This window comes from Amblyomma americanum, chromosome 2, assembly GCF_052857255.1.
Source record: "Amblyomma americanum isolate KBUSLIRL-KWMA chromosome 2, ASM5285725v1, whole genome shotgun sequence".
In the NCBI taxonomy this organism is placed as follows: Eukaryota; Metazoa; Arthropoda; class Arachnida; order Ixodida; family Ixodidae; genus Amblyomma; species Amblyomma americanum.
Genome location: NC_135498.1, coordinates 215,092,629 through 215,115,525, shown reverse-complemented (window position 1 = coordinate 215,115,525; position 22,897 = coordinate 215,092,629). Strand labels below are relative to the sequence as shown.

General features: G+C 45.0%; 1 protein-coding gene across 4 annotated transcripts in view; it reads right to left on the bottom strand.

Moving 5' to 3' along the window:
* Positions 1-16,352, bottom strand: part of mRpL20 (mitochondrial ribosomal protein L20) — a 68,500-nt gene extending 52,148 nt beyond the window's left edge. For 2 of the 4 annotated variants that reach the window (XM_077655684.1, XM_077655685.1), the window contains exon 1: positions 16,162-16,352. In XM_077655684.1, the coding sequence (XP_077511810.1) occupies positions 16,162-16,254 (93 nt within the window). In that variant the 5' untranslated portion in view covers positions 16,255-16,352. Of the gene's footprint in view, positions 1-12,838; positions 13,044-16,161 lie in introns of all 4 variants that reach the window. The other 2 variants (XM_077655689.1, XM_077655688.1) reach the window with 2 other exon arrangements.
* Positions 16,353-22,897: the final 6,545 nt, after the last annotated feature.

Here is a 22,897-nt window from a genome sequence, read left to right as displayed (position 1 = left end):
CGTTAATCCTGAAAGGGGGCGTGGCCGCTCACTACTTGGTTTCGGAAAAAGCGTTTTTCAGCCGTAAATATGGCTTTCTGAGGAAAGTGCGATCATGGAACATGTGTAGAAAGAATTGAACTTCTAAAATTCCAAAAGAAAAAAAAAACGATTTTTTTCTAATTTTACCTTACCCTGTGCCCTTAAGGAACAAAACAGCTTAGCGAGGAGTTTAGCGAGGAACTGGAAAAGGAAGTAATTAATGGTGTTTTTTTCTGGAACCAGGTTTAACGGTGAGTGGTGTCGAAAGATGCCACAGGGTGAGGAAAAAGGAAATAAACAAGGCGAGACCAGTCGTTTTGAAACTCCTCGACTTATGTGAAAAAACTTCAATATTACAATCATGCTATTAACTAAAAACACCAAAATCAGCTCAAAATCCAAACACCAAAAAAAAGCTCAAAATCATTAGCTGAGGACTTTTCTAAACGAATTAGGAAAATACGGAAACAACAGTGGAAAAGCTCTGAAGAAGAGGAGAAAGAGGGCGCCAAGCTTTACAGCTAATCTATGACAAACTAAGGTTGATAGCGTACTGTATGGTTGGGGTAAAACAAGAGCTCCTCGCTTTAGGCTTAGAAAGAAATCAAACTGACTGTGCTCTAAAAGATCTCAGACCCTGAAAATACTAAATGTTAATTGCAGAAGTGTCATAAACAAGACAACCGAGTCGGAGGCTGTTCTGCTTTTACAGACGGCAGCGACGGTGGTGATCGGACGCCCCCTTATCTGCTTTGTTTTCGCTTTACAGATTTCAACGACGAACCCTGCTGCGCTGGCCTCAAGACAGCACTAAGTGTGACGTCACAGACTTTTGCGCCCCCGCGCTTCTACCGGCCGAGCTGTAAACGGGTCACACGAACGGCAGCGACGGTGGTGATCGGACGCCCCCTTATCTGCTTTGTTTTCGCTTTACAGGTTGGTGAAAAACCTACTTTTCTACTTGCCATTTTTTTCTTTCACCACCGCTGCTGCTGCCGTGTTGCTCGCTGCTGCCTTGTTGCTCGCTACTGCCTTGTTTTCTACTGTGCTATCAGTTGTAGTGTTAGGAGAAAGATTTTCCGAATTTAAGCCTGTATGCTGCACAAGCTATACCAAGGCTAACATGCCGGAGACATGCCCTTCCTGCGAAGAATGTCTGCCTAATGACGGACTCGCCATCAAGTGCGCCGAATGTGAGTACACCTACCATCTTGGCAATTGCTCTGGTGTTTCTGCGTCAACATATAAGGGAAAAGGCGAGAAAGGTCGCAAAACGTGGCGATGTCCAGACTGTCGCAAAACAAACGCAGGAAGCTCGGACACACCCAGTACGCAACCTGACCTTGCTGGCTGTTTAGCAGGCATATGTCAAAAACTTGATGCTCTTGCTGGCCTGCCTGGCCAAGTCGATGAAGTGAAGAAGTCTATTGAACTAATGTCAAAAAAATACGATGATATACTTGTGCAACAGGTAAAACATGAGAAAGAGATCTGTACCTTAAAGAAACGTGTCAGTGCACTTGAGACCAGAGTCGACGCTGATGATGTTGAGTCATTGAAAATGACTGTAAACGACCTTGAGTGGCGAAACAGAAAGCTGAGCCTTGAGGTGCACGGCATACCGGTGACAAATGATGAGAATCTGATGGAAAAGGTAAATGACGTAGCAAAATCTGTGGATTTGCCAGAGCTTACTTTGAATGACGTCGATGTTGTGCACAGACTTCCTTCAAAGCCAGGAAAGGTGCCTGGGATCATTGTATGGTTTTCAAAGCTCTCAACTCGTGACATGTGGTTTCAGAAGTGTACAGCTTTAAGAGATGCTCACTCGGATGTATCTGTCAGCGAAAACATGACGCGTCAAAGCCGTGAGCTGTTGCGCTATGCAAAGGCTCGAGCAGGTGAAAATGATTACCAGTACGCTTGGCACCGGAATGGGAAAGTGTTCGTTAGGAGGAAACAACATGATCCTGCGATTGTCATTCATTGTCCAGCAGACTTGGACCAGTTGTAAAGCCAGTAATGTGTGGCAATACGCGGCACTCTTTTTCCAATGGCTCTTTCTACTGATCTAGCTAATCTTTCTGACATCAATAGTTTCATTAAGCCTGATAATCTTCATTGTTGCTCTTGCATTCATATTAATCTCAGATCTGGTCGAAATAAGCAAGAAGAACTTGACTGTTTTTTCAGAGAAGTGGAAACTTGTTTCAATGTTGTTATGTTTTCTGAAACGTGGTTTACTTGTGAAGGTGACGTCTATGTGATTCCGACATACAAGTGTTTCTATATGAACCGATCCTTAAGAAGGGGAGGTGGTGTTTCAATGTTAGTTTCGAATCTAATGGAATCAGAAATGTTGCCTGAATTTTGTTGTATTACACCCCATTACGAAGTCCTGGCAGTCAAGTCTGGCACAAGGATATTTTGTGCCTGCTATCGTCCACCGGGTAGCAGTTCTGCTGAGCTCTTTTTATTTCTTGATTCATTCCTAGAATTTGTTAACATGAACCAATATGAGTTAATTTTAGGTGGCGATTTTAACATTGACATGCTGGCCAACAATAACACAACAATCGAGTTCAATACTTTACTCAACGTTCACTCCTGTGTAAATGTCATTTTGTCACCTACACGGATTATGACAGAATCAGAAACACTTCTAGATCTTTTCATAACAAACTCCAAAACAGAAAGCTTGAAATCAGGCACCATTGCTTATGCTCTGAGTGATCACGTGCCAATATTCATATCTGTTAATCTCGCTCCGAATTCTCAACGACAACCCGACCAAATGTCATTTTATCGCGTTATAAATCATCATACGTTATGCGAGTTCAAGGAACGCTTATCTATTGTTAACTGGGAACATGTTTTTGAGGAAAGCGACCCTGACAAAAATACGAAAATTTTTTAGAGATTCTTACTGACATTTATAATGCTTCCTTTCCGCTGAAGAAATTCTCCCAGTCAAAGAAAAGTAAGAAACCATGCGTCGACGAGGACATGTTGCAGTTGATAAGAAAACGAGATAAACTTTACAGACTGTTTTTACAAAGTAGATGTCCTGAAGCGCTGAAAACATTAAAAAAATTTAGGAACTTCGTCACAAAGCAACTTCGCGTCGCTGAAAAGCAATATATTTATAACCGATTTAATTCAACTGGTGGACAGTCTGAAAAAGTTTGAAAGGTTTTAAAATCTATCTTCAGTAATTCTTCCGAACCGACCACAAAAATTATTCATGAAGGGATTGAATTAAAAGGTTCTGCTCTAGCAGATGCCTTTAATGACTATTTCCTTTCCTTTGCTGACACGTCAAGCGGCGACGTAAATCTGTCCTATATGAGTGCCCGAAATGGTGAAACAATATTTCTAACGCCGGTTACAGTAAATGAAGTAATTACAGAATTTTTAGAGCTTAATAATAGTAAAGCCACAGATGCGTCAGGTTTTCAGATACAGCCCATAAAATTTACCATCGACATTCTTGCACCTTGCCTCACCCATATCTTCAACCTATCCTTGGTTTCCGGCGTTTTTCCGCGTCTTATGCAAAAGGCAAAAGTGACAGTAGTGTATAAAAAAGGAAACCAAAATGAAATGGGAAACTATCGCCCGATATCAATCTTACCTGTGTTTTCTAAAGGCCTCGAAAAAGTTATTCTTAAACGGCTATCCTGCTTCACTGAAAGATGTAACATTATCACTACCGCTCAATATGGGTTTCGTAAAAACAGATCGACTGAGTTAGCTCTCCTTGCTCAGAAAGAATTCATACTAAAACATTTTGAAGCAAAAAACATGGTACTTGGATTATTTTTAGATTTTTCAAAGGCGTTTGACCTTATTATACCCCTGTCACACGGGCATTTCGAGGGCCCTCGAACCGATAGTCTATCGACTCAAAGGCGATCGAGCGCTGCCACACGGGCAGTTTCAATGGTGATCGAGTCAATAGCCTATCGAGTCAACGGAGTAGCGCAGAACTCCATCGAGATTTCGAGGGCCTTCGAGCGCTGCCGAAGGTTGCTAGCGTTGCTCCGAGCGGCGCCAAGCGCACTTTCGTACACGACACATTCACGGTGAAAAAACATGAACAAACATTATTCGCATAAAATTTAATGTAAGCAGCCTGTAAAATTATTTTAAAATTATATTAGACTGGTTTTAAGCGCATTAAGCGCATTCATTTTACGTTGCAGTCTTTGCGTTGCTTGCGTACTTAACGTTGACAACATGGCGGCACCCTGCCCGCCCGCTTCACAGCGATAACAGCTTCGTCGCTAATCCCTCAAAGCAATATCGTGTTCTAAGCTGTTGTATTCGCCTTCGATTTGCCCATTCTTACTCTCGCATAAAGTTTCAAGAGAAAAATAGCTCTTGTTTTTCAGATATCATGGCGATGTCCCCGGTCTTAAGCCTGACGAAGCAGCGCTCCGACGCAGTTGGACTGGCTTGGTTTTGGCTCGTCTTGTATTAAAGTGGCTACAGCAGTGTATGCATATGTACGTCGCGTACGTGCAACTAAAAGGGTTTTTAACGACTTTCGCGTATGCCTGTATTTCAGCATTTAGTATACATTTATCAACTATTTTTGTTATTTTTGCAAAATCAAAAGTAGCGATTGTGGCGCCACTCATCTGTGGCGTAAGACACGAGAACCATTTCAATGACCATTGAGATTTGCCGTGTAGCAGCGGCGAGTTCGATGGCGATTGAGAATCTCGAAGACCCTCGACTCGAGGGTGATTGAAACTGGCCGTGTGACAGGGGTATTAATCACTCTGTGCTGCTCAAAAAATTAGATCCCTACGGCATTAGAGGCATAGCCCATATGCTGATTTCCTCATACTTGCGACATAGATCTCAGTTTGTTAGTATTGCCGGTGAATGCTCCCAGTTGAAAGCGGTAGCTTCTGGTGTTCCACAAGGGAGCATTTTGGGTCCGTTTCTTTTTGTTCTCTATATCAATGATATTGTTCGCATCGATAGCACTGCTAAGTACATAATTTACGCAGACGACACTAGTCTGTTTTTTTCGGGTACTTCAACGGTTGATCTCGCAAATCGAGCTAATAAAACCTTAAAAGAAATAAATACTTGGACTGCTGATAATCACTTAAGAATTAACGTTAGTAAAACTGCAGCCGTTATGTTTCACACACGTCACAAACACTTTGAACTTCCTCTAATTGAGTTAAACAATACCAGAATAGAATTTGTGCAGACTGTGAAAACTCTAGGCGTTTACTTTGCAGCAGATATGTTGTGGAATGACCATATTAATTACGTCGTTAAGAACTTTCCAGAACAGTTGGTATCATGCGCCGCCATTGCTTTAATTTTCCTACGTCAGTCAACATGTTACTTTATCACTCTTTGTTCTCTTCCATAGCCAACTACGGATGTATGGTGTGGGCAACAACAGCCGAAAATATTAACAAACTCACAGTCTTACAAAAACGTATTATACGCATTGCATGTAAAGTGCCGTATTTCTTCCACACTGCGAGCCTTTTCCACCGACACAACGTTATTCCAATGAAATCCATGTATAATTATAGGCTGTGCCATAAATATAAACTTGCCATAATGAAAAATGATGACTCCTTACTTACACTTGCTGGGTTAGAGCAAAGCAGAACTGTGTATGATACCCGCGCAGCAGAGCTTTGGAATGTTAAGAAATGCCGCACAAACTATGGTAAACAAATGTTGCAGCATACTTTACCGACACTTCTGAACCAGTTGTACTGCCACAAGAATCTTGATGTCTCCAATATTTCTCTGAAAGAATTGCCCCAATTGTTCCTGTAGTTCTTTTTTCTTGCTATTACCATTTTGAGTGGATGTGTCAATTTTGCTGTCCCTTATTTTCTCCTCTCTGCGTTTGCCTTTATAGGCTCTTGGACCTAACGTAGTTCTTTTTTCCTTTACATGCAGAATGTACTGCGTACTGAACGTACATGTGTCGTTCTATGTACTGAACATACGTGTTTTTTTTCTCCTTACATTTTGTTTGATGTCCTTTTCTGCCGCCGTCAATGCTGCACTGTAAGAGGAAGCCAGGACCTTTCAAGCTGTCTATACAGCTTTTTTCCTGGCTGTCCTCGCAACACCTAGTTGCAGAAATAAACCTTCAAACCTACATGGCCCTGAAAAAACGGTTTTGACAGAAACTTGGCTTACTAATTGTTTGACAGTGAGTTCGTTACCACTGGCTACAGTTTGTGCCGAAAGGATCGTGATGGCAGAGGTGGAGATGTCAGAATTCGGCTTAATTCATCCCTGTGAATTTTACCAAATGCCTGATGTACCCAATGTAGAGTGCATTTTTTGCACAACGTCCTATGGAAACGTTAGATATATTATTGGAGCAATGTACAGGCCTCCCCCCCACTCTACCGTTGCCGTATTATAGAAACTGAAACAATATTTGTGCACGAATGTTAAACCCGATAATCGTATTATACTGTCAGGATATTTTAATTTGCCTGAAGTAGACGGGCCAAATTTTTCAGTTAAAAAGCTTGACCACCAAGGTGTAGTTATGTTGGACATTGCTTTTGCCTTTGACTTATTGCAAATTGTAGAAGAAAATACCATATTTAAGGGCAATTCTCAATCAATGCTCGACATCTTTTTTTTTTAGCGGATCAATTACTGCCAAAACAAATAGCCTGATAGCAGATGGAATATCGGACCGCAAAGCTGTACTCCTGCTCACTACTGCAGATGCTACTTTAGATAAGAAACCTAAATGCATGTATTCATCGTATCGAAACTTTTCTCGAGCTTTTCTCAAGATACATTAAAAGTAACTCGGACTCTTTATCACTAATGACTTCACTTGGACTAAGCACATTGGCTACATAACGGCTAATGCTAATCGCAAGTTGTTCTTTCTGAGGAGAGCTTTGAGACCTTCTACGCCTTCTGTCCGACTGCTCGCATACAAAAACGTAAATCTGCCGATACTAAACTATGCATGCGTTATTTGGGACACTTTCACTAAAACTTGCACTAATAAGATATAAATGATGCAACGAAAAGCACCTCGCTTCATTTATAATAGATTTGGATGTGCGTCAGTGACAGAACTCTTAACTAAAGCGGACTTGCCCCCATTCACGCAAAGAAACAGTGTGTCACGACTAAAATTCCTCTTTCAATTTATTAACGGCCACAATAAGGCAGATCTCACGAGGATAATTTCTTTTTCATCTGGTTACGCCACTAGGCAAAGACATAACCGCACAGTAAAGCAATTTACCACGCGTAATAACGGTTTTAAGTACTCTTTCTTTCCACGAACAGTAATTGAACAGAATCTCCTAACCAATGACCACGTTTCAAAATCATCTATGTCAACATTTCTTTCCAGTATTGTTTAAAAATCTTTTGTGTATGATTATTTCAAAAATTTTCTAGCTACATTATTCTAATTTGTTCTTGTGTTTATTGCCTATGTTATTAGCTGTGTTTACTTATCTCTATCCTACTCTGCTAAAATCCCCAGTGGGGACTGCAGCATAAAAGCACAATAAATATAGATAACAATGAAGTGCAAGGCACATATATGCATGCAGTGCGTGCCATAAGTAAAGGCAGAGTGATAATTTAGGACCAACTCGTAGCTGTCTCGGTTTTTTCTCATGTATTAGCTCAAACAGCTCACACATATGTACCCGTACAAACACAACAGTATAAGCATCTAGCCTTTCGTCCAATAGAGCCTTGAGGGCTTGTCTTGTGTGTTTATTACTCAATAATATCGCCAGAAGTTGCAGACCAGAAAATATAACTCGAATTTTAAAATGACTGCTAGTGAGGGTGAGGGAGGGCCAGATAACTTTTCAAGATGAAGGCGAGGATGAGGAAAAGCCACCGATTCAAAAGTGAGGGCGGGGGAGGAAAAGTAAAAATGAGGGCATTTGCCCACCTCTGCATAAGACAATGTAAGCCTGGAATTACTATGCAACTTTATAGAGCTAATAAGGGCAGTACACAAGGACATTAAAGTGCGAATAAATGGAGGAGGTGAACACACTACATACAAAGAGGTTTACAACAGGAGGTGCCCATTGTCACCACTCTGTTTATAGCAGGAGAGCTGGGTCTAATTTAGCATATAGTCAACAAGGACCAGGAATAGCTTAATGCTAACTGGGTTTAGTGTGCTCACACGATGTGGTACTTTCTGCAGATAGCCAAAGTGAGCTAAAACTTATCTCAGATGTGATACCATGCATAGAGAAGTAGAAATACGGGAGGGGTGTGGATTAATGAATGAGGAGAATGTTTAAAGACCCATGAAGACAAAAAGAAAGAGGGATGCCACCTTAATGAAGCGTAGAGCACTATGGGGATGCAATGATATGAATACAAGGGCTGTAGAAGGGTACAATGCTTCCAAGGGCTGACATATGCGAGCGCAGTAATATACTTGAATTTCAATATGCTACAGAGGCTGAAAGATTAAGCAAAGAATGATTGCCAGATTGGCTCCAGGAGCTCCCGCAAAGCCTTCAAATGAAGCTGTACAGGGGGATATGGACTGGCCGTCCTCTTGAGGTACAGGAAGCACAGAGCAAAATATTGTTTGAGTAGAGACTAAGAAAAAAAGATGACAGCAGGTGGGCAGCCAATCTCTTCAGGTACTTGTGAAGTAAAAAAACATGGACACACGGTGGGGGAAAAGGACCAGAAAACTTATACGAAGGCAACAACTGGGAAAAGGAAGTTACCACAAACATTAAAGGTCCTCGAATCCGAGACTGCTAACTGAAGACACAAAACAGAGAAAAAGAAGAATTACTGTGTGAATACAGAGCATTCTCTCTTTTGAGGCTAGATCAGGTTGACTTAGAAGTAGGCAATGCAGAATTAAGTATGAACAGGGAGATTATATTTGTGTAACATACGGGAGCAGTGTAGAAAACATTAAACACGCATTGGTAGACAGTAAAGCTACACATCCAGATATCAAAGAGGACATGGTGACCCTCCAGAAGCTCAGGGTTTTAGGAGTAGCAAAAGCAAAATTAACACATCAGCAATGGAGACAAGCAAGACAAAACATGTGTGCTGGTGGTGTGAAAGCAGAATGCAAATAATGCACGAACTGTCACAGAAATCAAAATAATATAGGGTCATTCCACGCCAAACGTCCCAGACGTTGCGCTCGACCATCTCCAATTCGTTCAAGAAAATTCACGGACACTTATCCCAGTGTACGTAATGAAAGCCTGGCACATTTTTGCCGAAAAAAATTTATTCGCATGGTGAGCGCAATTTGAACATTTAGAAAGCGCGAGAAACTAGGCACTGCTCAATAATTAATAAAAAATCAAATATTTGAGAAAACACTCCACAATTTTTTCAATGATATCTACACAGTTTCCGGCTTTCGATAAAAATCTGAGTATTCAGCTTTATTTTGCACAAATATTTAAAAAAAACTGAAAGAGTTTGTGAAAATGTTTCATTTTTGTCGTTCTTTTTCTTAAATATGAACTTCCTCTCAGAAATTCTGAAATAGCCTTTTTGCTTCTCTAGATGTCTAGTAGCTATAAAAAAATGTTACAGGCGACGAAACTTTGAACATAGAAGTTAACAGAATACTAAAGTTGCAAAAAAGTGCATTTTGAGCCAAAAACGCTCACCAATTTCACCCTGAGGTGGTCCTAGTAAAAATACAAAAAATAGCGGGTTACATAGAAGGGTTTATTGCCTTCCCTTTCTGAAAATTTAATCGAAGTAATTTTTGTTTTAAGTAAGAAAATAATTTTTGAATTTCAGCTCTTGCGCCGCAAGCTTCGTCGTGTCTTAGCGCCTCTTCTCCACAGAGCACGACACTGTGGCCAGACGAAACGCAGAGTTCTTGTTCTCAAGTGAGGTTTTCACTGCAGGCAAGCATGGGAACGTTAAGAAGTCTTAACAGGTATGCGAGAGATATTTTTTTAACGCTGCCGGGGCGGGACATGCTCCAATCAGCTAGTTGTTAGGTGTGGTCCTCTCGCAGTCAGTCATTTTTGTCAGCGCCATGACAGACGTAAGCACCCGCATAAGACCTTCTGAGACGCCAATCTGGATATGACCAGAACCATCCGCTGTTGAAGCAATCCGCGATGTAGCAGCACCACGTGGTACCTTACCCTTGCGGCCGTCAGGGGCTCATGCCGGATTGTTTTCGATGTGATGTCTAGGTTTTATTTGGTTTAATTGTTGCGATTTCTGCCTTACTCCAGTGCAGAAATGGGCTTTATAACTACAAATTCTCTTGTACATGAGTAGGATGTAAGGCCAGCTTGCAGCCTGAAAGGTGATGTTGGCTTGAAGTAATAAAAACTCCGTGTTCCTTTGACAGGGACTGCTGAACAGAATCTTGGAGCGAGCTGAATTCGTTTTTCTTCAACCATTTCTTTTGGCATCCAAAGGATCACAATACCTTTGATGTTATTTTTGGCCCAGCTAAATAACTCATAGGGTGTCATGATTTGATTGTTGTAGGGGCTTTGAAGGCTCGCCCTTGCTGCCAAACGCTTCACGGTGCCCCCAACTCCATCACAAACACTCTTCCCGTGGGAAGTTGCAAAAAAATTCCACTGAGCACAAATTCCGAAGTCATTTTCATGCTGACAGAGGTTTGCGAAATTCTTCTTGTTCTTGTACTGTGATGATGCTCCGTCAGAGAAGTAATGGATATTTGAAATTTGTGGAAAGTCTTCCTTCAGTACCCTAATTACTTCACTCTGAAATACAGAAACGGCCACCGTGTCCTGGTCTAGACAATCAGAAATAAAGCTGAAAGATTTTACAGAAATTTCTGCAGTGTCTTCGTGCTCACGAAGGTAGATTACAACAGGGTGTACAGAGGCTTGAGTATTCACCCAGTGATAGCATTGTGGAGCGTCCTGTACAACGAAGCTATAATTTTCGGCGAAGTCCATGAGGACAATTGCCTCATGTGTCCCGATCTTCCGTTTCAGCTCCCGCAAATAGCGCGCCTGCTGTTTGCTTACAAAGTGGTGGGCCTTAAGCTCCTTAAGCATATCTAAGAATTTATCACAGAACTGGTCTGGTGTGAGTAGAATTGTTTCCAGTTGGCAACGCACCCCGCCAATCCACTGTTGCACTTGGACGCAGTCTGTTTGTTCCGAGTCGAGAACTGGAGCGCTACGGAGCAAAATATCTGCACAGTTGGTTCCCGGACATTTGGCACACGCTCCAAGCATGCACTCCTCTTTGCCCAGTTCACATACAGAAGTGGCTAGAAGTTCTTCGGCACTTTCCTTTAAACCCGCAGCCTGTATCATTAGCTTGAAGTTTTGGTGCTGCATGCACACACAAACTGTGCGAGTGCCGCTCCCTCCAGCTAAGACGCAATGTGAAGGTCGGAGACTCGAAAATGTCGAGAAGCCGCACCTTAAGTGAGAACTTTTTTTCCACTCCTCATGCACTTCCTTGAGGTTTAGCAGCAAGAGGCGCTTCTGACGACCCTTTAGCACGTCCTTCTTTCCTGGAAGACAGTACGAAACAGCGTCATCTTCATAAAAATTGATGATGGATGCCTTGACTCCTTCACTCAACGGGCGGCCTCTACGCTTTGGTGGGGTGCCTAATACGCCGCCTTCTGTTCTCATGTTCAGAGCTTGACGCACTTGCCGTTCAGAGGCCCCGAAAAAGTCCATTATTTTTTGCCGAGACCAAGACTAGGGAGCCAACGTAAGAAGTTGTATTCGTGTTTCTCGACTTTCTTCTCGGCCAAACTTATCTTTGACATCTTGCATAAGCTTCACGTAATCGCTCAGAACAAAACCTTCTCTCCGGTCACGCTGGAGGATTGATTTGTGGTGCAGTCCTAATGATTTAAAAATCCTTTTTTCCGCATTCGCTTTGAGCTTTCGAACCTTCTTTTGCGCGTAGGTTTCCCGGTCTTTTCTCCCGCGTTTTCGTTGAAGGGGGCTTTCTCCAATGGCTACAAGGGCCTCGTTGCAAGCCTCGAATGCCACCACGATGTCATCTTGCTCGCACTGGGCATCGCGAGCCTGATGAGGTGCGCCGCCGATGCCACTCTTCTTCAAGTTGAAGCAATGCCGCCAGCATGCCTGGCACAGTCGGCTACCAGGAATAAGATTAAAATCGGGGTGTGCGTCTGCCAGAGCTAATGTTATGTTGTTTGTTCCACGGTAGTTCTTTCTGTGTTTAAAGAAAGGGTTAGAACACCACTTAGATGCAATCAGCGATGAATACTTCTTAAGAAAAACTTGATAGTGATGAGCACACACGGTACTGATGTCTTCTTGTGGGTGCCCTGAGTGCAGAGAAAGAAGTCGCTTGTGTGTGTCTGTCAGTTTTTCATAAATGATAATGGAACGCTTCTTGGTCTGTGTTAGCTTGTGGCACCCACTTGGACCAAGCGAGCACGGAAGAAGTTCGGTTTCTACAAACGAAACAGAAATTCATGCGCATCTATAAAAACGCCTTGACTCATTGACACCTGACTCATGCAAGTTTTACACATACATAATTCAAATAGGACTCCACAACTCAGGTGTATAATGTAACTGCACTTGTCTTTAAATAGTTGTTTGCGTTGGTTAATTTATGCCCATCTGTGTCTCATATACCATGAACTAACCTTCATTCTACAGCGAGCATCATTCTTTTTTTATGGTCTCACTGAAAAGGCAAAACAAAAAAAAAAGATAATGCAGGAGCTAATACTGACAGAATACGTAGACCTAAATTTAAGCAACGGATACTATCACCTCAATTTAGCAAAACCAAACATTAAGATTTCTTTACTTACCCGCATCGACATCCGCAGGACCCGCAAAACTGCTAGATGGGCCTGGTTCCTCCATGAGACGAAAACAACTTCCGTCCTTAGCACACAACCGACTGCAACTGTAGACGAGCCTCCTGGCTAGGGTGTCTAGAAGGGGAGGTGTGTAAACCGGCCAGGAAAAGCTGGCCCCTTCTGCGTGACTGCCGCGCTGACAACAGCCGCGCCGCTGTTCACACAAACATGGAGAAACACAACAGTATCTTTGGGAATCTGTATTGGAACAGTATCTTTGGGAATCGCACCGAAATACACAATGACGACTGACCAAACGACGCTGTAACAACCGCCACCCTGTCGTCAGATCCGGATTTCTGACCGCGCCCCAGACCGCAGCGCTCGATTTGGCCCTGGCGGCCGTCACGCGCAGGGGACCACACCTCTCTATGGGTAGAGCGCCGCGTTTTTCACACCTCCCCTTCTAGACACCCTATCCTGGCTGAAGCTTCTTCATGCGTGCGACGAGCCTACACACTAGCGGGCTGCGCTCACCGCCAGCGAGTCTCGGGTCACTCGCTGCAGTGGTGCACACTTCGCACCGTCATGTGCGCTCCGCGATCTTATTCGGATAAAAAAATATGGATGTGGTTTAGCTCTGGTTAAACATGGAGTGACGCGATAGTTACAGCTGGCCGAGTGGAACTCGCTCAGTCGAATTGCATAGTCATTTTCACCGCGCCGTTTCGCTGGGCGTTCCTTCATCTATGTCCCACTTGACACGGCGCATGTGCACAGCTTTTCATTTAGCTCTATCCCTAAAAATGCACGACAGCAAGCGACGGCAAACTGAAGCAGTTATCTCGCCAAAAGGATCGTGCCATGCCAGGTGTCGTGTTCTGCGGTGAAGTGGCGTTAAGACACGACGAAGTTTGCGGCGCGAGAGCTCCAATTCAAACATTTTTTTCTCGCTTAAAACAAAAATTACTTCGTTTAAAATTTCTGAAATTTAAGGCAATGAACAGTTCTATGTAACCTGCTATTGTTTGTATTTTTACTAGGACCACCTCAGGGTCAAATTAATGACCGTTTTTAGCTCAAAATGCACTTTTTTGCAACTTTAGTATTTTTTTTAACTTCTATGTTCAAAGTTTCGTCACCTTTAACATTTTTTATAGCTACTAGACATCTAGAGAAGCAAAAAGGCTATTTCTGAATTTGCGAGAGGAAGTTTATATTTAAGAAAAAAAACGACAAAAATGAAACATTTTCACAATTTATTTCAATTTTTTTTAATTATTTGTGCGATATAAATCTGCACACTCAGATTTATATCGAAAGCCAGAATCTGAGTAGATACCACTGAAAAAATTGTGGAGTGTTTTCTCAAATATTCGATTTTTTATTAATTATTGAGCAGTGCCTGGTTTCTCGCCTTTTGTAAATGTTGAAATTGCGCTCACCATGCGAATAAATTTTTTTCGGCAAAAATATGCCAGGCTTTGATTAGGCACATTGGGATAATTGTCCGTGAATTTTCTTGAACAAATTGGAGATGGTCGAGCGCAACGTCTGGGACGTTTGGCGTGGAATGACCCTATAGCTTAGAACATAGAAAACAGATTAGAATGAGAAGGAAGCAAAACGAAATTCAACGCAAAAAAAAAGAAAAGTAACTAAATAAAACAGCCACTTTAGTTCACCAGGCAAGGTGGCTCTAGGAACCACCCCAATTCAAAGGGGATGCTAATCTACGTAGTACATACGAGATTTTGACCTACTTCTGTTAGCACTATCTGCACTTTGCTGCAACATTGAGTTCACTCTGCAACGTTCACCTAAATAATAATCCAGGGCCCATATTCTGGAAGTGTCCGCACTGAATGGTTCGACTATGGAGGTGGCAACAGCACACCAGTCTAGCCTGTTTAATCCTTTCGGCAGAAACCACACTTGCTACAGCACCAATAATTGCAGTGGAAAACTGAATATCACGGAACTTCAGATACTTGTGATTTATATTAAAACACTTCAAAGCAAAAACATGTAGCTTGATTTAAAGGTGGTGGGTCCAACAAAACAAGGCTGCTTCATGGGGTGGCTTGATTGGGGGTAAGAGAAGGTGCCTTTCTTGTTCTTATCCAATCACCTTTGAGCAATGAGCGAAATCAGCCCCAAAATCGTAGGCTACTGCTCTTAATATTTTACGTTACCTTTGCAGCTCACCTCTCAACCAGGCAGATTTCTGTGAAAATGTTCGCACTTCAAGAAAACCTCTGTACATGAGCATTTTTTCATTTTGCTTTCATCAAAAGGTAGCCACTGCTGCCGTAAATCGGAGCAGCAAAATTGTGCTCAACAAAAATAGAACAACGCATTCTGTTTGAATGCCCAGCGTATGCTGACGAGCGCGCATACTATGAACATTGTATGGTTCGTACAATGAACCCTCCACCTGCTTTACGCAGCACAGATGTGCAATTGCTTTTTATTTGCTCATTTAGATGACGACGATATACTCGATGAACTGCAGTGCCTCTGCTCTCCATTATGCCCTCTTCATGCAGTGAACTTTGTCTGCTCTTTTGTAGGACATTGCACTTCACCATTTAATGCACCTTGGACCAAATTTAATGCCCATATATTCTTTTACTTCTTTTCATTATAATTTTGTGCACCTCTCTCCCTACAACTTTCTCCCCAATTTCCTTCCACACGCAGAATGGCATGTCAGCGAATTTTACATGCCGGCTAAAATCTGCTTTTCATTAAAATGTTGCCCATGCACTGCAGAGGGCTTCCCCACCACCTCTGAACGTCACTCGGGGCAGATCACTCAGCTCCAGGTGTGAAATTCACCACACAGCTCCCTCCAGACGAAACTGTGGCGGCCCCACGGTACGCGCATTGCGCCTTGTTACAGGAATTTGCTTGGTCGATGATGTTCACATGAAAGTTTCCATTCATACCTTCCCACACGCTCCACAACATGCACTCGATGCGCTCTCGTTCAACTTGTGGGCTAGTCAACATGCTGCAAACAAAGTGACACAGAAGAACACGCAACGTGTTTCATAGCTGGGTCGTTGGTGCCATGTCTTTACGACACCTTTTCATGCAAAACAGACTGTTTGCACATACTGGGTAGCGCGACACCGCAGCAAGCACCGCCGGTCAAAATGAACAGCACACGTATTACAGCAAGCTTCACAATTCGCTACGCTCAGCCATAAGGCACAAACGTGACTGAGATTCCCCAGAAAGCCAAGCTTCCACATGTCGAGAGAACAATTATCTTCACTCGCGGCGCAGTCGACTCACGAGGCCGAGAGCAAGTCGGCAGCTCTTACCGCAGAGAGCTGAAAGATGCGCTGCCTCTTCCAAAACTTTCTGGAGCCACTCTTCACCTTTTGGCCCAAGTTTAGAGCTGTAAGGAACACCATTATGCCAGCGTTGAAAGGCTTAAAAAAACACTAGCCCAACCTCACCACGTGCACAGACGCCGAGCTAAGTCTCGGAGCCGTCGGCAGGAGGGAGGAGCTTTCTTCATACACGTGATGGCCGCGCGCGCGCGATTTGAACGGCTTTTGGGCGCTTGCACAATCCACGGAGCTGTGCTGACGTGTCTCGCATGGGCTCCCGCCTCGAAGCCACTTTTCGGCAGAAAGAGTGAGCCTTCGGGCTCGAATATTTTGGACGACATCCGGGCCATTGTCCAGTGCCTGCTGCAGCCGGATTTTGCCAATCTACGGACACCAAGGCATATTGCCGGCTGACTGCCGGCCTAGCCATCGAGCTCGACCTAGCTCGTCACCTCTCCGCCGGGAACTGAGCGCTCAGGGACCCGCACAGATGGAGTACGCCGTGGAAGGCGAGAAAATATCACCGTCGGAGCTCGAGGCCGGAAAATGGGAAACCATTCTTCGTTACCGCGACCGACAACGAGGCCTGAAGAATAAAGGGCCCGCATCAACCGACGACGAGCCTGCGCAGGGGCACGGCCAAGGCAAGTCTAATTCCAATTTTCCATCGCGAAAGAACGGGAAGAAGCTACTTGCACTCAGCAAGAAAGCCCTTCTCCCGCGCTTACCGACCGACGACTACAAAATCGTCTGCCGACCACAAGGTTGGAATCTGAGGGACTTTGCGCCCGGACTACTACTCTTCTGCGCCTGTGAGGTGGCCAGGCTGCCGTATGATACGGTGAAGAATGAAGACATTATCAGAGTCAATACGGCCAACAACACCTTTACGCTATGCACGCCCGATCGTCAACGGGCGACTGCATACGCCAATATTGAAAAACTGAACCTCCAAGATCAAACCTACAACGTAACGTCGTACGTGGCGGCGCCCGAAGACTCGGTAAAAGGGGTCATTTACAACGCCTACGCGGGAGACTCGCCCGAAGCGGTTCGCCAAGGCTTCGGAAACCGAAACGAAGGAATAGAAGTTGTGGATGCCCGAAGGATCGGGAAATCCAGAACAATACAAATCACCTTTTTTGGAAAGAAGCTACCCAGCCAAGTAATCTATCAGTACGGCGTCTTTCGGGTCCACCCCTTCAGGGAGCAACATGAGGTATGCTACAACTGCAGGAGAGTAGGACACCGGCGATGTCTGCTACAAACCTACAACGAACCTTTGCCGCCGCTGCGGAGAAAATCACTCGCCTCCACCTGAGGGAGAACAGCCAACCTGCCAACCCGTATGCATCGTCTGCAACGGGGGCCACAACACAGGCAGCCGGAACTGCAAATTCCGGCTGATCAACAAGAACAAACAAGGAACGCCCCATGGCAACCAGACACCCAAGCAAGGGGACAACGACTCATCACTACACGGACACCAGTCTAGGCCCAGGCAGAAGGAACACGGTGCTACCGGAAAAGGAGGAAGCCACAGCCGGAACAACTCCAGCTCCTTCCCGCCCCTGGGGAACCCTGCAGGGAACGACAAGAGAAGCTCAAGCCGCGGACGCAGCGATAGCCGCTCCAATAAAAAGGTGAGCTGGCCAGCAGAGGCCTCCCAATCTATTGACGCTCGAGAGAAGGAGTTTCAGATCCAACTACAATCCCGAGACAGAGAAATTGCCAGCCTTAAAAAAGAGTTGGCTGACATTAAACGCCTGTTACAAGCGCATCAGGTACAGAATGCCACTGCGGCTAGAATGCCACCCACCGCGTCCCAGGATTCGACCAATAATGCGATGGAAACAGACGCTATTTGCCACACTCCCTCCAACGCGTCCCAGTCTTCAGCCCATAACGCGACGGACACAGACGCCAGAATAGCAACTAAAAGACCGCATCCTACAAAAGAAGGCGAGGAATCCAAAAGAAAGGCCGAGGCTTCGGAAGCCGACACCCCGCAGCCGTCGAAAGCGCCTACCAAACTCAGGGCAGACATCAATACTCTGTCAGAGAGAACTAGCGCTATATCAACAGAACAAGCAACCTTCCAAGGCCTCGTTACTACCAAATTTGCAGAGATAGATATTCGCTTTGCAACACTAGAGGGACAGGTATCCCAAATAGCCACCTGCATGCAGCAAATAATGGATAGGCTTACAACTATCGAGGCCCGCCTACCCCCCACCTTGGATCTGTCCACGACGCCACAACCATCTATAACCCAACATGGCACCACGCCAAAAATTTGAAATTTGGCAATGGAACTGCAGAGGCTTCCGCCGCAAGCGGGCCCACTTGCAGCTCCACATCCAACAAGCACCGTCTGTTCCAACCCCAGACGTGATTGCATTGCAAGAAGCTAGCGGCAGGGCTACACTGCCAGGCTATAAAGCATATCTGCCACCTCATTATGATACTAGTAACGCAGCCGGCTCCTTCACAGCCACTCTGGTGCATAGAAATATCACCGCAATTCAACATTTTATAAATGATTCGGAAGAAGATTATACCCTACTTGAAATAGTACCAAGGCAAAAAGGAGGCTCAAATCTCTTCATCCTTAATGTATACAACCCTCCCAGAAACAAAGGCAATGGACTCCCACACTTGTTGATAAACACAGTAAAGCTGGCTGCTAGGGCTCAACTATTAATTGTGGGAGACTTCAACGCTCAACACCCAGCATGGGGATATACCAAAGCAACTCCGAAAGGGAACCTGCTCTGGCAAATCATACAGTCACTAGGGCTCACAACGCTAAACAACCCGAGCGACCACACACGCATGGGTAACAGTGTATGTGTAGACACATCTCCAGACTTATCCCTCTCTAAAAACGTCAAGGACGCAAAGTGGGTCAACACCGGGCAAAACCTTGGTAGTGATCACTTCATCCTTAGCATCACCTTCCCCACGACAAAACTTAAAAACAAAGCAAAAGAAATACGAACCACGGATTGGGACAAGTTCAGGCAACTTCGCGACAAAACAGCTCCAAAGGAGATCTCTAACCTTAGCGACTGGGTTATCTCCCTGAATGAGGATGTCAGCTCCACTAGCGTTGTGGTGCCAGTTGAGAAGGAGGAGCAGATTGCAGACTCAAAACTGTTACACCTGTGGCAGGCACAAAAAGGCCTCCAAAAACGCTGGAAGCAGCAAAAACACAACAAGCGACTACGCAAAAAGATCGCTGAAATCGAGAGGCGAATCGAGGAACATACACTTACTCTCCAAACACAACAATGGAACCAAATATGTGAAAGCGTCAATGGACAGCTCGGAAATAAGAAGACATGGCATCTTCTAAGACACCTGCTCGATCCAGAACAAACACGTCCCGTGCAACAAAGTCAACTGTACAGACTCATACATAAATATGAGGGTACAACTGAAGACCTAATCAAAGAGCTAGCAGAACGTTATCTAAACACGGATGATAGTACCACACAACCAGACTACCGGGGGACTCCTAATCCAAATTTAGACGCAGACATCACAGACGCAGAGGTCTGGTACGCAATTGGAAAACTGCGGACAACATCTGCGGCAGGACCAGACAAAGTAACAAATAAGACTCTCAGGAACTTAGACGCAACGTCGATCGCGGCGGTTACAGACCTTATGAACAAATACTGGCATGCAGGCAACATACCACCAGAGTGGAAACACGCGAAAATCACTTTTATTCCTAAAGCGGGTAAGAAACTCAGCACTGAGAATCTACGCCCAATTTCATTAACATCATGCCTAGGTAAACTCATGGAGCATGTCATCCTCAATAGGCTCCAAAACTATGCGGAGGACATGAACCTCCTACCTGAAACAATGTTAGGATTCAGGGCCCAACTATCTACCCAGGACATTCTCTTGCAGCTTAACAAGGACATAATTGAAGCTGACGAGGGAACAGGAACGAAAGCAATATTGGGTTTAGACCTTGTTAAAGCTTTCGACAACGTCACCCACAAAGCCATCTTGACAAACTTGTCAGAAATCAACCCCGGAGAAAGGACGTACAACTACATCCGATCCTTCCTCACTAACAGAACAGCAGTGATAACGGTCAGAACAATAGAGTCTGCCCCAATCAAACTAGGAAGTAAAGGAACGGCACAGGGCTCCGTCCTGTCCCCTTTCCTTTTTAACCTCTCCCTCATCAAAATTCCCCCCAAACTGGCACAAATACCAGACCTACATCACACGTTCTATGCAGATGACATCACACTTTGGGTAACCAAAGGATGCGAAGGCTACATAGAAGACACACTCCAAGCAGCAGTGGACATCATCGAGGCATGCGCATGGGATTCCGGCCTCACTTGTTCTGAGCAAAAATCTGAACTCTTCGTGATCCGTCGTAAACAAAGAGGTAGGCGTACCACGACATCCCCCCCGCAAATAAACGTCTATGTTAATGGACGATCTGTCAAAGAGGTACAGACCATGAGAATACTGGGGTTGTATTTACAAACAAATGGAAAAAATACTGACACACTCACTAAGCTAAAACTCACGGTAGAAGCGACGGCGCGATTACTCCGCCGCATAGCTAACCGCAGACAAGGGGTGAGGGAAAGAGATTTATGCCGCCTAGTGCAGGCCTTTGCGCTGAGCAGGATACTCTATGCCACCCCTTATCTGAAATTTTCGAAAGCAGAAAAGGACAAATTGGATAGCATGATACGGCAGGCCTATAAGGCTGCGTTAGGACTCCCACTAAATGCCTCAACCGAAAGGCTTATGAGGTTAGGAATACATAACACCTACAATGAACTGAAAGAAGCCCATTTAATGGCTCAAACAGCGCGATTAGCCAATTCCAGAACTGGCAGGAGTATTCTTACCAGGCTCGGAATTAACTTTCAACCTACGAATAACGATGCTAAAGTAGACTTACCCCGCGCCTATAGGACGGCCCTACTAATCAAACCACTCCCCAAAAACATGCACCCCTTACACCATGAGGGTAGAAGACAAGCACGAGCCAAAGCCTTACATAAGAAATACAGACAGTGCGCTGCAACACTTTATGTAGATGCGGCAGAATACAAAAATACCAATGCCTTTGCAGTTGTGGTTGTGAACGAGAATGGTGACCACATCGTCTCGGCGACAATCAAAACGAAATCCTCTGAAACGGCAGAAGAGGCGGCTATAGCCCTCGCCCTAGCACATACCCAAGGCAGCATCATCCTCAGCGATTCCAAAATGGGTATCAATAATTTCGCTAAAGGGCGAATTACAAACACCTCCCTTAGAATCCTTAACGCAACCAAATTCTCACCAAATTATTCCGAATTGATATGGGTCCCAGCCCATTCGGGGAATCCGGGGAACGAGGCAGCCCACAATAAAGCCCGAGGTTTCGTCGACCGGGCAGTGGATGAGTCTGGCTCCCTGAATTTCACGAAGGACTCAATGATCACATATCATGATCTCACCAATCATTTTAAACTAGAGAGGAGAATTTTCCCCCCTCCAGACAAAAGACTTACTAAAGAACAAGAGGTTACGTGGCGTCGTCTACAGACGAGATCGATACGCACCCCATCACTCCTCGCGCACATTTATCCAGATCTTTACAACCCAAACTGCAAACACTGTGGCCAACGTGCTACCTACGATCACATCCTGTGGGACTGCAAAATAGAGCCACCTCCGGGTGATCTAGTTACAGCTCCTTCTCTCGAGCGGTGGGAGACCGTGCTGGCTAGCTCTGACCCCAGAACGCAAGTTTTGGCGGTGGAGTGGGCTGACAAAGTCGTCGAGGGCTATGTACTCTCGACCACTTAACGCGACCTCTTGCCAAGCTCTTCCCGGCGAATAAAATGTTTTACAACCAACTACCAGTTGTGATGACCCCCATAATGCGCAGGTCCACACGGGACGGAGAGGCAAAGAGACACCGTATGGCTCAGTTTAAACAAACAGGTATATTCAATAATTACACATGATTAAGGTTATACATCAGAGGCTGGGGCGTCCGAGCCTACGTGCCGACGACTTCATGGGGCGATGGAGTGGCTCCGGAGTTGGGCTCGAGCGGTTGCTGGCAGAAGCTGCACGCCGTCGGGCTTCGGCGCTGAAGGCCCTCTTGGCGAACGATGTCGTCCTCAGCTCAGACTGGACTGCATCCGTTTACATGTGCTTTTAAGCACTTGATTAACAAAGGACTAAGGGCGGTCATTTCCAGTGGCCCGCCCAAAGCATCAATTCTCCAATCCAAAATAACATGCGAGATGTGGACAACCCCTTGGGTTGGGCTTAGCCTCGAACCCAGAGTCTGTTAACAATACAAACTAAATAAACAACAAAAACGCCACCACTCTCTCTCAAGTGAGAGTATACACAGGCTCTCTCTTCGGAGCTAATTCACTAGCGCCTGTCTTTCCACATTCTTGGCGAGTACTGCCTGTCCGCCATGACAGGTGTCCGTCACGGCCCTTCTGGGAAGGCGCTTTTGTTCACGAGGCACGGCGGGAAGCTGTGGGTGCCTTCCCGGCGATAGCCCACGTCGAAAGGGGAAGGAGGGAAAGAATGTTGTCTTCGCGGTAGCGCATAGCGTCGGCTGTGGTACGGCGCGCTCTGGCCCGCTGACAGCTCCCTTGTCCTGGAATGTGCCCGGGAGGATAAAGCCTGTTTCCCCGGGGCGGCGGCGGGTCCGGTTGTTCTG